Here is a 16,798-nt window from a genome sequence, read left to right as displayed (position 1 = left end):
AGGTCTTGTGTGCAATGTATTCAAAATTACAGTGTCTATCTGCAATACTACTTAATTTGTATGGTTGATGGTAACTAGTATATCCCCGCTGGTAACATGTCAGGAATAATAAACTTTAAACGTTGAACATAATCTTGTCGTGGTACTAAATAATATGAATACAAAACAAAAAAACACAAAAAAAACTGCGTTATTTTTCAAATTTCTCTAGGATGAGAGACAAAATCTTTTTTTGGTCTAATTTATTTCAATGTCATAATGCATTGTTCACATACATGCATTACAGTCATGTCATAATTAATTACATACACTGACAATGATTATGTTAAAATATCTTGTTTATTGCATCAACACGTATTATCTAATACAATTATAATCACAAAATAACACTTGGCGCATAACATTAGTTTTTCCAGAAATGATTGCAACAATCCAACGGTTGAAATAATGTGTAGAATTTGGGGTCACACAGAATCCTAGCTACAAAAATATTGGAGCCAGTCAAAGAAAAAACAAGGAGCTTGGACATGCACAACATTTTAGGAAAGTCAAAACGAGGCAGTATGAATGATACAGAAAGATTCAATGAGGATTAAAGAGTGGTGATGGCGCTGTTGAAAAGGATGATGAACTAAAAGATCTTGTAAAACGTATCATAGTATGAGAGAAGTATTCAGAGAATGATGTGGCAGCGATGATGAATGCAAATAGCCAAGCAGGGTCTGATAAGTAAAGACACGATCGTATGGCTACTAGACAGCCCCTATTTCGATTCCGCATGTTATTCCGCACATCACAACATTGCACAATTTACAATCAAGCTTCTCAGCTAAATACAAGCTAGATTCATAAAACATGTCTGGCATCACAAATAACATACAAAATGTAATAGTTCACTCAGCCTCTTTTAAAAGTGCATTGACACAATACAATGATCACATGACATTATCCCAAGAATGCAATTGGTGGATATACATACACTAAAGAAATCTTCCGAGTTTGTGATTTTTATCATTTCCAGTGAGAAGAAGTTTTAAAAGTTCTTTACAATGCATGAAAAAAATAAATATAAAACAATAAATTTTGTACCCAACAGTTTCTGCCTCACTTTTTATTCAAAGAAAAAAATCACTGATACTAGATTATGTGCCCACTCCCTCTCCTAGAGAACATTTTTCTCATGAAAGTACAGAGATTTATAGCTAAAAGTTCCCAGTAAACATGCAAGGTTAACATAAAAGCAAGTTGTTTATTTCACCAAGTGAGTATATTTTCCACATCAAATCTGCTAAAAAGTAAATACAACTCATTTCACAGTATCAGTGTTGTACTATTTAAATAATACAGGCCTTTTTAGTACTCTGCTTTTATTGTCTAATTCTTTGTGAGGTTTCTGAGACCGTTTTTCAATGTGATTGACATGAAAACATCTATAAACCGTATAGACTGGATGATACAACAAGCGAGCATGTCAGAAGTCACTAAGACCAGCCATACTGGACTGGATTACATAAATCTAATCATACGTAATACATTTTTCCAGATAAATGTTGGATGCAACATTCCTTATCATTCTCTGTTTTTTTTCCAAAAAAAAAATGCATTCCCTACAAACCTTGCTATTGATCGATAGACTTTATCAGTTTTTAAAGATTATTCAATACATGCACATTTGAAGTGCCATAGTCCCTTAGAAGACTTGGTGTGTGGTATGTGTAGACAACTGATTATTTTACACATACATTATGGGACCCACATTGAACATTTTCTAGTACAGCGGCAGTGGCATTTTAAAATATGTATTCATCTTTATAATACAAGTACTAGTATTTAATAACTAATTTTGTACATATCCCTCAAAGTACATGTGTGCAAATAAAAAATCATCATGTGATGTACTTTACTGACACTTGAAAAAAAGTTATATACTAATGCACGAGAGGATAAGAAATTCAGGGTGACTAGATAAAAAAAATAAGTTAACAGGTGATAATACTGTATTGATTAAATAGTTGTACAGGTAATGATATTAATTTAAAACACTCGCGCACTAGAAAGGGAGTTCTAGACCAAAATCTGAAATTTTATCTATTAATAATACTCCGTCAGAAAATATTGTTCCAAAGTTTATTGAAATTTGTCACAAGAACTACTAACATTTATATATGTAAGAATACACAAAGACCTGAAGCTACAACAATACTGACATACATGTACTTTTAAATATAAAACAAGAAAAAAATATATAATACTCCTACACTGTGTGTAAGTAAATAATATGTACATTGACTGACAATTGCATCACTTCGAAAGTGGCAACTACAAGTGACGAGAAAGTATAAAATAAAAGTTAAAAAAAAATTCACTCTTGATAAACAAGACATATTTATACTTGAATATATTCAGAACTGACTATAAATGTTTTTTGATACTGCAAGATGCAGTTTGGGGGTCAACAGTTTTTCTCACCACTGTTTTGTCCCCTGTTGTGTATACACTTTCTGCAAACCTCTCCAACAAAACAAATATTACTGATAGGGATTGTAGATAAAAAAAAAAATCATATGGACAGCAAAATTAATTTTTTTCATTTTGGGAATGGGTGGAAGTTTCAAGGGTGGTTTCAAGAACATAGTTTTACATAGTTCATTATAATAATTTTGCACTGACAAATTTTCATTCATGAGGTGATGGGGTGATGTTTAACAAAGATTACGTTTGCTCCATGCAATATTTAATTATCTATTGCCCCTTTAAGATTGTGTTTAAAATGTTTAGACCGGGGGGAGTTGTCACTTATGCATACAACAGCCATAGTGTATAGTTGTTTATGAATACTGTAACATCTGTATTAGAAGCTGCATCGCCATACCCATTCTTTTTGAATAATTGAGAACCAAAAATTCGTCATTTCTCATATGTGTTGATGCTCTAATAGAATCTGCAGTCCCTCTGTTGCAATCCACCATTTTAATAGAATGCGCTGCTTCTAATACAGATTTTACAGTAGAAATTTACTCGTGAACCTTTGCGTTTTAGCATGTGTTGTTATCCTACGTATTTGAAGGCAATGAGTATTAAGCTATAAATATCCAAACCAATTACTTTAGAAGGTGACAAACTTTTAACATAGCAAACCTGATCGCTTTGTGTGAAGGATCAGAAGCTGCCAATGGTAATGAACAAAGGTCATCTCAGCTCAGTTTTATAATAATTTTTTTTTTCACAAGGAAGATTCAATAGCCTGGCAGATAGTAAGCAGATAGTAAAATATTACCATGGAAACCAGTGGTTTGAAAATACAGTACCATTATGACTCAAGACCTCTGAATACTGACAATCCATGCTTCATTCCCATAGTTCCTCTGTTCTTCCAAATTTAAAGACAATCGAACTGAAATGAAATGAAAGTAGGGAATTACTTTAGTCAGAAGCAATAATATCATGCCTTATTAGGTGTACAAGGGTCAAAGTTCATAACTATTCTGTGCACCTAAAGTGCATAAAAGTGTATAACATAGCCGAGACACCCACCCACAGTGTTTTCAGCATTTTATTTCATTCAAAAACTTTTTTTATATGAATTATTCATTGAATTATTCCAGATTTTACTTGAAACTAACATATCAGCCACAATATTACAATGTGTCATGTACAGAACTTTGATCAGATTAGAGTACTTACGCAAAAAAGATAAATGCATTTTGTAGAAATATGGCAACACCTGGCCATATGATTGGATACTTTTCTGTGAAGAGAAGAAAAAGCAATTATTAAAGGTGGATTATACTATGTGAGGCCCAGAGACAAAATATTCAGAACACATGTCTGATAAAAACATGCCCATCACAGTATTTTCAAAACTTTTTAAAGAACAAAAGATTCATTTTTCAAGAAAAATCTAAAAACAGGCATAATATTCGCATAAGCATGTAGGTGGACACATAGAATTAATTTACGCACTCTTTTATTTATCAACCCTTGTGAACACATTGTGCCTTTTATCAGTAGACAAAGTGTAACCTTATGTGACTTGAAATAATCACAAACATAGGGCTCCATAAGCTACTTGAAATAGTCACATCCAACTTACTGTCAACAACATAAGGTCCAAACAGAATCCAGCAAGCTCCAATAAGAGATCCAAATGCCAAGAAAAATCCAATAAATAACCAAACACGAGCACCTGCAAATAAAATGAAAAAAATTAATAATTCAGTTTGTTTCATTTATGCAGCCCCTTACGCCCCTGAATTATATTAATAAGTGTAGTATAGAGTGGAGTTTGTAGTACAGCATAGAGTGTAGTAGTGCTGTATAGTGTAGTGTTGTCTAATGTTGCATTACATAGTATAACCACAGTCCCTCTATATCAAGGGACTGTGGTATAACCATAGACCTTAGAATTATAAGGTCTATGGTATAACATAGCATAGTTTAGTGTTAAGTGTTGTAAAAGTATGTAGTGTACACGGTGTAGTGTACACAAAGCTTAAAGTGCCTGTGCAATGCCCACTCACACGCTTCCCATTTTAGATCTGTGCCCCACTGAAATGGGCAATTATTGATTTTTTTGCTGAAAATGATTACTTGTATCCAAGTAAATTTGAGATATTTCCCGTGCTGTAGCCACGCCCACCTATCCTGAAACGGTCGACTGTTTCCGGATTTCCGACTCTTGCCGAAAGTGCGCCACCAAATGCAAAAATATGAGAGGAAGCCATACCCCTGAGCCGTACTTTTATATCACTGTGTCATTCAACGTACAACTGTACTTTTAAACGATATACATTTTTTAATCGGCGTATCTTTTGTCTGTTTAATTTTATTTTTGAGAGAGCGAATTTTTAGAAGTTGTTTTCACAACAAACATTTATGATGGTTAAACGTTGTGTTGTGGGCGGTTGCAGTAATGCGTATAGTCATAGTGTAAGTATTTACACGTTTCCAATCGATCTGAAGGTGCAAAATCGGTGGACGAAAGCCGTGAAAATAACGAGAAAAGGTTGGGGTGGACTTCCTCCTAACAGCATCATATGCAGTGTTCACTTCACCTCAGATTCTTTTTTTTGTGTGTGTGAAAAACTGTCCTTGTCCATGACAAAACAACTAGGTTTTAACGAGAAACGCCGAAAATACAAAACGTTTTCAAAAAAATAGATTTCGAACCAGCCCATGATCACTGAGACGGATTTCAGAAGGAAGAGAGACGTCGAGTATGTGTTTCAAATGATTTGATTTTTTTGCGATCCCGATTATCGCTTTATAGAGACCACCTGTGTTATGGAAAAGGTAGCAGTAATTTTGATAATGACACGAAAACAAAGCGTCGGACAAACAGGAAATTACGCAGCCCTCAGGCTTTTTTTCATTTTCGCAGGCTAAAATTGTCTGAATTGTTCGGTTATTGGTGTTGAATGTCGAATTCACACGTTTGTTGCCTTTACTTGCAGCTTGATCGGCGTAATAATTTACGGAATAAGAATCCGGGCTTGAGCTGTCAATGTATTTTTTTAATATGTCATAATCATGAAAATAACAAGACGATTCAGCCGTCAAATTTGATTTTGTCCAATGCCGGAGTCCAGCGACAGTGTACAAACGTGCTGCTCCGGTGACGGTAACGACCACGGTGATTAGCTACACCAGACCGGACATATTTCGCATCTGACTCAACCCCATGCAACAAACTTGATACTATGTGTTCATTATGGTCCATTCTTCATCGACGAACAAGTACATAAGTGGCAATTTAGTCAAAGACGAGAAAACAGCACAAGAAATTTGCCTTATTTACACGTATCGGCAATGCAAGCTGCCCAGTGACTTCCCTTTCTGACGTCACAAGGGGAATTTCTGTATGCAAATGAGAAGCTAATGAGGAGCCTCATTTTAAAATACGCAAAAATAAAGTTTCTGTAGACTGAGTTTAAACAATTTTTTTCACTTAAAAAAAATATTTATGCTTAGAAACATAAAAAATAATAATATTTATGTATTAATGGATAATTTAAAATAGCAGCCATTTCACAGGCACTTTAAGTAGAAAATAATTAATCCTATGACAAATACCAAAAGTCAATCCAAAAGTAAATTTCCAACATGATTGGTTGAAATCTTTCTTCTTAAGACAAGCAAATATCAAATATGATCAGCATTAAAACAAAGGATATGTATTCTTGTAAGAAAAACCTGTCTACAGATAGTGTGCATCATATCTGTTAATTAAGCAATACTTCATTTTTTTTTTTCTCAGACTGTACCATTAGTAATGTTTATATGAAATGAATGTACAGTAATGGCAACAGAGAGTTGTGATTACCAATGAACAGCTTGCATAGATATCAGGTTAAAACACAGTAGAGTAGTTTAGATTTTAAAGTAAAACACCTACCTGTCTGGCCAAGACATCCAGTCCCCATAGTGTCACCTCTGACTTGAGCATTCGATATTGCATTTATCCTGTACAAAATCAAGGCAGTATGAAATACATGTGACATCCATGCAATTCAATGTAAATCCCGAAACAGTGGAACAGATAATTAATATTATGATTCAAACCTTAAACAATCTTAGCTCCATGGAAGCATACAACCAGAGGGGCTCAAGACCCAACACACACATAGCAATAACTACCCATACTACATTGTGGGAGAGATAGCACAGAATGAGTCAACTGAAGATAGATTTGTCTGATTAAACTAAATATTCAGAATTTGTAGTGATCATGGATTTTCTATATTTGTATTACAGCGGTTACAGTTCAGTCTGACCATAACTTCATGCTGGATTTGCCTTTTCATAAAAACCTATACTTTTTAAAATGAGTAATTACTTATTCTTTGTAGTAGTTACACCTATTTGACTAAAATGAGACACATTCACACAGGTTACTGTGCACAATTGAGATGTGTGACAGTTTGGACAGCAAACTAAGCTAACTAACAGCTAGCTAAATGTTAAGTTGTGCTCAGACCATATTGTCAACTGATATCAAATCACTTTTCTGTTCAAGTCAGAATGATGCAATGAGGAGTCGCACTGAGATATTTTCACACTTTTGTTCAGAGAAAAAAAAAGAAAAAAAAAAAGATGAAAATTGGGAGGTTACTTACATGAAAAATGCTATAGTGGATATCACTCCGAAGGTATGAAATGCATGATTAAAATCAGAATTGGCTGGGACAACGGCAGCAGCATCAATGACAAACCACCAACCAGTGAAAAACTATATAAGAGTAAAAAGGTAGATGCATTAACACTAGGTAGATCTTATGGGGGAAATCTGATGGTTTGAAGTTTTGTATGAATATAAGTTTGCAGCTACCCTTGGATTAAAGCTTCAGATTAAGATTCCAGCTTATGAGCTCAGCTCAGCTTTAAATGAAAAGCAAATAAATTCCACTCAAATCAAGTCACTGTACCCGGTATATTCAAGTTACGTTATTATGATGATCATGTGGTACCAGTATGCAACATGTTGGTATGTATTTTTCTATATTTTTTTTTTTTAATTTTTGACCACATTGATATAATTATAATTCCCGATTGCCTACAGATCATGATCATAAATTCTGTGGGAAAAAAATAAATTTGCAGATTTATTTTGTGAAAGATGACAAATTGACTTTGAATACTGGGGATGGGCAGAAGGACTTTTCCAAATTCTAAAAAACAATATCAAAATATGTGAAAATAGAAGCAGAACATAGCTAAATAAAATAATTTATGTGTTAACTAACCTACTTCCCATTTTTTTTTTTGAGGGCGGGGTCTTTCTATGTAGTGAATGACTACAGTTTCAAGTTCTATTGAGCAAATATATTCTGAAAACTGACGTAGATGTCTATTTTCGCATGATCTGTAGTTAAAGCATGATTATGTTCTCACAAAAACCTATGATGCTTTAGACTGATTGAAACTATAAAGAAAATATTTGACCATTTTGAGAGTCATCAGGACTTCCATAGCCTTTTTTAGATATCTTCACCAAATGAACAAATTGCCAGTCCATGTGTCTAATGTATGAATCTGGTAGGCGATTTTGGAAAAGTCAAAAATATGCAAAAATGAGCAAAAGAACCTAAACAAATATTTACTAAAATTAGACACTTTCATATGGTCTCATAAAATTATTAAGTCAGAGTCTAGTCCATGTCCATGTCAAGAACATTCACAAGAAGTTGAAGAAAAAATCATTTTTGACCAAAAATAACAAAAATATTTCCTAAAAATAGAGATTCGGATGTCATGTGATGAAATGAACAAATCTGACAGAGAACCACCCCAGGTAGCTGTGCTTGGGAGAACAAGTCGCTCGAAAAAAAAGTTGATGAACGGCAGACAGACGACCACAGGTCAAGTCAACCTATGAGCTCCGTTCGATCATCTTTGATGACAGTGCAGCTAATAAATGGACATCCTTTCACATTTAAAAAAAAAAGAATGCATTGAATGTAACACCATACAAATCCTTCTATTTTCCGACGTACAATAGACAAAACTAACAAAAAATTGTTCGTTAACGCCATAATGGTCAAATGGTTTGAAAATACATGTCTTAATTCAGTATTTTGGTCAGTAGGGTGCTACTGGCTAGAAAAGAACAATTTTGTCTGTCCATCAGCTGGTCTGAGAACAGACTTGTAATCATTTTGATAATTAATGGTAGGACTTATTAAGATTTTACATGTATTTACAGTGTAATCAGATGCCGGCAACATATATTTTTTACATTATTTTGAAATAAATAAATAAATAAAATAAAACTACAAATTGAGTAAAAAGAGCGATTTGCATTTGCCTCCGTATTACAATAAAGATTACTAAATGAATACCGATCACAACAGGGTGAGTCATACACAAGCTAACATTTTTGTTGCGAACTACAAGATCAAAACACGAACTGCATACTATTTCTTACCAGGGCACCAGCCGCAACGGACGCAATGACGTTCCGTTTCTCTGCCACCGTGTCCAAGCAATCACACCTTCGACACTCGATATTGTCTAACCAACCCGACATTTCGTTACTGCTTATCAACCACGACGGTAACAAAAATCGGCACCGAGTTTCTGACTGTCAAAATTATTCCCTTCCGGTTCGACAATTCTATTCCATTGAACACAGTTTCCAGTCGATCGAGATTTTCAGCGCACGACAAAATAATTTCACAGTAAATATAAGGAGCCAATACACGCCTCGAATAAGTCTCGTCTTTAACTAAATTTGATCTGTCGATTTATTCACGACTATGTATGTGCGTGATAGATCAACAATACAGTAAAGAAGATGGCTTCCCAAGTCAACCGGGTCAAAGTATAGGTGAAAGGTTGTTGATTTAATGAGGGCGCTGTTGACGCTCCATTCTCCAGTTGGACATTTCGTGGATACACATGTATACGTGAATACGTATCTGGGGCAGTGGCGGATCCAGCAAAATGTATTGGGGGCCAAGCTTCGCTTAAGATATACGGAGCGTAAATCGCACAGAAGCTATGCGTAATCCAGATGATATGAATCGTCATGCTTTTGGGAGGGGCCATGCCCCCCCCCTGGATCCGCCACTGATCTGGGGCAGATCCAGAGGATGGGGTCTGAACGGGTTAAATAGGACACACGTCCTGGTACTTTCGTTGGTATAAAAAGCGAAAATGAGTTTATTTTATGATATTTCGGCATAATTTCTGAGACTTATCTCCTTGTTTCAGCTGCTTGAGTAAATGTTAAGAAACAAAAAAAAAAATCATTAAAATGTTCCAATTGTGCGTGTTTGTAACGCTGTCATACCAACAAGAGCACCAAATCGGCGTATATTTTACTACTATCAGTAAATCATCAATCGATTATTGTAGTAGACTCAAAACCTGGAGTAAGTATAATCTTTTCAACTAGGGATGTTTAATTTTATTGCATGAATTATATGCTCGAAGATATTTTAAACCATGACTTAGCACAGGTCTTTCTTGTTTTACTGTGATAATGCATACTGGGTCTTGGGACGGAATTTACGAACCGGGGGTAACGTGGTATTTATTTGTAGAGTGATTTGATGGTAGCGAATTTAGAGTTGTTTCTAATATGTATTCAATAGTTGTCGGAATGAAGTAGAAAAAATACCAAACGTAAAAAAACAAAACAAGTGTTGATATGATCTACATCTCGTTCTGTTAAAATAGATGCCGTCTTATATATTTATAAAGAATGTAGTGTTGTACTGTTTTTGTTGGTCGCTAGACATAAAAAGTGCTTGATGGTTCATTCATTTTCAGCCGATGCCGGATGTATAAACATAACCATGAAGTATGAATTATTATGTAACACATACAGACTCATGTTTACGTATACCGTTTGGTAGAGGTATGCGCATAGTAAACAGACGAGAGTTAAGTCATTCTACATCCGGTGTATAATATAAAGTTACAGAGCTTTGTCTACGTACTGCGGCAGGTTGGTCCATGCAGATTTATTGACCCTGAATAACCTCTGCACTGACGTACACCGGACTAGTTAATGGTTAATTCAATATGGCGCAGCCAATGCATAGAAGAGGGATATAAACAGGTTGTCAACATTGCCGCGTCTTTGCGTTGGAAAACCTGCTACGAAATATATTTGATACATAATATTTAACGGTTTGAGCTGTTACATCGACCTACTGGGATCGATACAAGTCGAGGGAGGTCGCCTCCTTCTTTGTCCCAACTTCACGTTTACTCAATAATTTATTTATAAACACAAAGCTTTTTATACAAAATGTCGGGCTGGTTGGATAACGTGAGATGTCCTAGTTGTACGTGTGAGTGTGGATGTTTGGCTGTTGTCGCCGAGAAGAGGAACATGATATCTTCAGCAGCAGCCGGAACACTCGTAAGTACACGTTGATGTAATATGTGTAGTCAGTCATTCGTACGTAATATAGACAAACAATTCGACTGGTAGTTAGTCATAAATATAAAAACAAATATATAGCCTGCCTTCACGTATACGTCAACCTCGGGTAAACAGCCACGAAAGAAAACAGTTTGACAAATTCGGGAGTACTATCTAAAAAACAACAACAACATTTGTTTTTTGAGACAAAGTTAAAACTTCGTTCAGAAATTTGGGTTCTAATAATGTCAATTATCCCGACAAAGTCGCGTGAATGGCGCCATTCAACGACGGCCCGAAATTTTATGACAATTTTATGATTATTGTGCAATTAATGGAATGGTATTTTGATTCCAGTTTTTCGTCGGTTGGTGGTTGTATATTGATGCAATGGTGGCCTGTGACTCCGACGATTATCATTTAGCGTTTATGACATGCGGCATCGTGGGATCATTAGCGTTTGCTATGTAAGTATTAAGAAGAGAAGACAAAACCATCGCAAGAACTCGTAATGTATCAAAAAAGAAAAACACGTCGATACTCTACAATAGATTGTGTGGTCTGTAAGTTTATTATTATTATTATTTTTCGAGACCACTCACGACACTTCCAGGATAACCATAGAAGCCACATTCGATCGGATCAGTTTGTAGTTGCACATTCACACATGAACAACAAGTTCAGGTCCATCGTTCTTGACTGTGCGCACGTGTCAAGAAAGAAGATTTTCACAGCGATAAAAAAACAAATGTAAAATGATATAGTATTATATAGAAAATTAAAATGACATATTAGAACAAATTTGGATAAGATACTATGGCAACTAATATGGCCTTTATTATTTACTCACATAATATAATTTACCGGCGCCATCAATTCCAAAATACTAAGCAAATAACACCGAATAAACGGCAACGTAAAGACTATGTTATTAAGCATCCTTTTTTTGGGGATGCCCGGTGGCCGAGGGGAAGACGTGTAGTGGCGTGAAGCTAGGCGATTAGGTGCCGTACGCGAGCGCCAGTTCGAGTCACGCACGCAGTACGTGTTTACTATAATTAGACATAGTCTTTACGTTGCCGTTTATTCGGTGTTATTTGCTTACTTTACTTCCTATGTCGACAGCAACTATGAGTTTAGAATTATTTCTCAGTATTTATCCAAAATACTAGTAGTAGAACGTAGAAACGCAGTGATAAACTAATTAAGAACAAATGTATATCTGCTGTTTACTTGTTGTAACAAAGGTGTTAATAGATGGAAGAATTGAAACTTAGAAAATCGGAGATACTGTAAAAATTATACATTTAGACACATATGATACATATGTGCTGAAGTCGCGCCCTCAAGCGGCGAAGCGCTTATGTGGCGTCACAATGATTAAGGCGTGCAAAAGCAATTTCGTTAAAACTGTTTGGTTTTGTGATCGTCCGCCATTTAGAACAACCTTTCAACGGCGTTATATTACAGCCACAAGGCTGCAGATCATAACAAAAACAACTGTCGTTGATCAAAACAATAAACGACACTGACGTCTTCATTGATGTCACAGAAACGCTTCACCGATAGAGGGCGCAAGTCACAGGGCAGATATATGCATTTTTTCTGATTTTTCAGGATAACAGCAGTTTCCAATGCCCAGATTCGAGGGGAAGCATCCACCGATGGATTTTTCGGACAAACGGGTAAGGTATCTGAGGAGTTCCGATAAATTATTAAAGCGTTACTCATAGCGACGCACACATCGCGCGAAAAATACTAGTACATGACTTACATGAAGTTCGAACTTGCGCTGCGCTACGACGGTAGTGCTTTAAGCGGAAATATAGCTACGAGTGAATATATTTTTCCCTATAATGTACAAAAGTTACATCTTTACATATTTTAACATTAGATGTGTTTTTGTAAAGTTAATATGTACATGTATGAACGCATAAGGCGTTCTAGTAATTTCTCTTTCAAATTGAACAAGTACCACTTTCTTTACATATTCGCTGTATCTTACAACACTTCAATGACCAACATTTGTAAACGAACAACTTCACAATTGAGAAACTTCAGTAATTGTTAAAAATATTAGTTTGGTGTCAACACCGTCATAATTATTTGAAAATCTGCCGTTAGAAAAAAAAAAGGTGACACTATTAAAGAAATATCTTGTTCTTTTCAACCTTATAGCTGCCCGTATATGGTTATTGGTTGGGTTTTTCTTGGCGTTCGCATCACTGATTGGAGCATGTTACATTCTCTTTGGACCCTACGTGACTGACAGTAAGTGTTTCCGTGTCACTTCGGGTCATTATCTCATTAACATACATTCAGCATTTGAACTGAATTTGCTCGCTCTAGGCGGGAATCAGCCTTGAGTTAGTCCCTCCCCTATGAATATTATGCACGTTTGTTTATTTATTTATTATTGTTATTATAAGGCATTTAAGTACCGTAACGATAACATTTTACATATTTTGTTATACTAATCACCCATTATTATGTTGCAAATGTCACGATTATAACAATGTATCGTATTTGAACGGACGTACATGACAAAATGGAAATTATATATATATATATATATTAAAAACTCAATATGCAAAACAAGTATTACAAATACGCATAAATTAGAACAGCGAGTTGTATTTAATCTGGCAGAGTATTCATTGCAAGCTGGATTTCCTCTGTTCTGGAACGGTAGTTATGCACTAAGAAATAAACACGTCTAAGTACACAGTAAAATAAATCAACTTATTTTAATTTTATCCTTATTTTTCAGAGAACTATGATAATATATGGCCTGGTATTGCAGTATTTTTACAAAATTTTTTCATACTTTCTGCGTAAGTTTGCATTACACATTTGCACTTCAACAGTTGTTTTCGCCGACTTTATTCCGTAAATCTTTGAATGAAATATTTGACAAAGACAACTATATTAGCAATCATAATTATTGTCGAGCTTTAATCAATACGATTTGTTTTTGTTCTTAATTTTCAGTTCACTGGTCTTCAAATTTGGAAGAACAGAGGAAAATTGGGATTGATACAAACCTTAGCTATGTATCAATAACAAATAAATACGGAATACAGAAATATGCAGATCATCAAAATCAGTAGCTGACACAATGTGACTGTGCACGTTGATTACGTCATTCCATCATAACTAAAACGTTAACACGTGGATGCAATCAAGAGAATCCAAAAGCGGTACGGCTGCAGACCCGTAGCTTTGCTCCAGAAATGCGATCACTTTGTTTTAAGGTCGTTTGCGGAATTCAACTTAATTGAAGCTGCAATATTCTGACGAAAATATTTTTTTTTAATGTTGTTGTTTGATACTCAATACGGAATATGATTTATCAAAAAACTAAAAAAGATGTGTTTGCAGAACACATCAAAGTATTTTTTGGATGAAAAATCAAAACCACTAATACGGATGTGCAGTGATTGTCATTGTACGTACCAAAAAAATAGTGCACATGCGTGTTAGAGAATTTAATTGTTTCATCGAACGAATACTCAGATGTATGCTACAAGTGTTTCCAGATAAATCATGACGTGTATACATTTATCAATATACAGTATCAAACAACAATACTAATCAAAGAAAACTTAGAAAGAACTCCTGTGTGCTGAAATACAATTAAAGTATACTGTATTTACTACACGTCTCCAATACACATAAGGCAAAAATTGCACTTATTGCACGCAGAATCATTGAAATATGTCCCTTTTTGACCATAGCTCTGGTTTTGTCATTTACATTTAACCACTTTGATTTTAATAGAGCAAATGTGACATTTAAAAATATAACCGAAAGCAGTGATCAGGGTGGTTTCAAGTGGCTAAGGTAATAACAATTATAAATATTTAATAAATTCATGATCATATATAATGACTTGATATTTTGGTCATATATCTTGCGAACAACAGTACTTAAAATATTACAGTTATGCATATTATTGAGGTCACATGACCATTGTCATTTTTATTAGTCATATTTTTGTCCAATGTCTTTATCATAGAACTGATCATTCTTATCTGCAGCAGTGGTTAATATATTAGTTATGCATATTAATTAGTCACATGACCATATAATATATGGGCATCTGATTCGTTACATTATTCTTGCCCGATGCATTTATCATAGCACTGGTTGCATGTCCTTATCTGCAGCAGTGCTTAATATATTACATTTATGCATATTAATTAGTCACATCTCTTGTTTGATGCCTTTAATAGTGTACCAAATGCATATCCTTGACTAAAACAGTGCCGAGGTATTATGCATGATAATTAGGTCATATACATGGACGTATACATTAGTCATCTCTTGTGCAATGCCTTCATTATACCACAAGTTGCATGTCCTTATCTGCAATAGTGCTTGAGATATTAATTATGCATATTAATGAAGTCACATGACCCATTTACACAAAAGTAGGTACTTATTATGGATTTCAACCTTGAAGTAATCAAATCAAAGCACTTATCTACTAAAAATGTATATGGCTTATTGCAGGACATCTATGTTTTAGTGGAATCTGATATACTAATAGAAAAATTGGCTAATTTATTATTATTCAAATTAGCTAATTAATATTCACAGATTCATACCAAAAAACTATTCAGGTCTGTGCATTGAAATTCATTTAGTAGTTCTTGACAGTGGTGAATTAATTCACGAATAATTTGAAGAAACCATCAAAACCTATCTTATAACCTTGTATTATATTTTACTATATGTACCAAATGAAAAATAGTTCAGTGACTATACATTTTTTTCTGGATTTTGTGAGTAATAGCATAAAATAAAACTGTATGGTAAAGGTCAATGAAAACAGACATTTTAATGGCAGCAAAGTACCTCAACCTTCTCGCCACCAAGTTTCCTCTTCTTCATAAATTCACAAAATAGTCATGTTTATAGTCTGCACTCGCCTTCAGAATATTGGGACAAAAATAGAATTTTTATTTTGGAGTAAAAACTGAAAATTCATTCAAATTTTGTCTGTTGGCTACAGAATCTTAATATAGCCGAAGTGTCAATAAATTCATTGTTAAAATATACTTACTTTCATATTAGCTACATCCTGCATTAGCGAAGTTACTGGTAATTAAATAACATGCCAGCTAAAAGACACGATTTACAGCAAGATATTCAAACATAAATAGGAATTAAATTTGATTTTGTGATTCGACGCTACAACCTTGTTTCGGCAGAGTGACAGACTAGATACAGTGATGCAATATTTCAGGATTCGTTGTCAAGCTAATTTGCATACAATACAAAATGGCAAAGTAATTTAACTTGTATACCGTAGTCAGGTTTAATGTTTACGAGATGCAGACCATAACTGTGGGTTTTTTTACCTGCTGCTGCTGCTGGTGATGGTGCGATAGTGTTGGAGTGCATACCAGTACATTGGAAAATACATTTATCAGTATACTGCATTTGTCATTCTAATTTAATACTCTCAGTGCTATTTTCCTAACTCAGAGTAAACTACACTGAATCGGAAATTACTTGAACATACAGAAAAATATACTTTACAGAAGCAAGCATAACTGTGTAAAATTTATTTTTATTATTTCTTTTTTTTGCATTTCTATATATTGTAAAACAATTGAAATAAAAATTACACCATCAAATTTTATTTAGTGATAAAATTATAGTGAGCTGTAGAATGATACATAATCCTTCACAGTGCTGAAATGCTCATATATGGGCATGGGGTGTCAAAAAATGTGACAGTAACAAGGGAGGTTACTCTGTGATTATATAAACAGAATGCACACATTTGCATAATTAATTGAAGAAGATGGTATAGATGTTATCAATAGAAAATAAAAAACTTTGGAATACCTCTACTTTCATCCAAAATGATAATAATAAATAATGAATCAACAGTTATGAATTGATAAATTACTG

The 16,798-nt window shown here is 34.5% G+C and overlaps 2 protein-coding genes across 2 annotated transcripts; one reads left to right on the top strand and one right to left on the bottom strand.

Moving 5' to 3' along the window:
* Window positions 1-320: 320 nt before the first annotated feature.
* On the bottom strand, window positions 321-9,315 carry LOC102804896 (transmembrane protein 50A-like). The gene is made up of 6 exons (XM_006821103.3): window positions 8,924-9,315; window positions 7,116-7,228; window positions 6,395-6,462; window positions 4,094-4,186; window positions 3,685-3,748; window positions 321-3,394 (listed from the first exon to the last, which is right to left on the bottom strand). The coding sequence occupies exons 1-6, from the start codon at window positions 9,023-9,025 to the stop codon at window positions 3,349-3,351; spliced, it is 486 nt and encodes a 161-aa protein (XP_006821166.1). The 5' UTR covers window positions 9,026-9,315; the 3' UTR covers window positions 321-3,348.
* A 1,081-nt stretch (window positions 9,316-10,396) lies between these two features.
* On the top strand, window positions 10,397-16,518 carry LOC102805944 (transmembrane protein 50A-like). Its single transcript, XM_006821110.3, has 6 exons — window positions 10,397-10,870; window positions 11,231-11,340; window positions 12,491-12,558; window positions 13,052-13,144; window positions 13,644-13,707; window positions 13,865-16,518. Exons 1-6 carry the CDS (start codon window positions 10,757-10,759, stop codon window positions 13,908-13,910), a joined length of 495 nt encoding a protein of 164 aa, XP_006821173.3. The 5' UTR covers window positions 10,397-10,756; the 3' UTR covers window positions 13,911-16,518.
* The last annotated feature ends 280 nt before the right edge of the window (window positions 16,519-16,798 follow it).

The sequence above is a fragment of the Saccoglossus kowalevskii genome, chromosome 11 (assembly GCF_978046115.1).
Source record: "Saccoglossus kowalevskii chromosome 11, keSacKowa6.1, whole genome shotgun sequence".
Lineage (NCBI taxonomy): Eukaryota > Metazoa > Hemichordata > Enteropneusta > Harrimaniidae > Saccoglossus > Saccoglossus kowalevskii.
The sequence above is the reverse complement of the archived record's forward strand: the minus strand, read 5'-3'. Positions and strand labels throughout refer to the sequence as shown.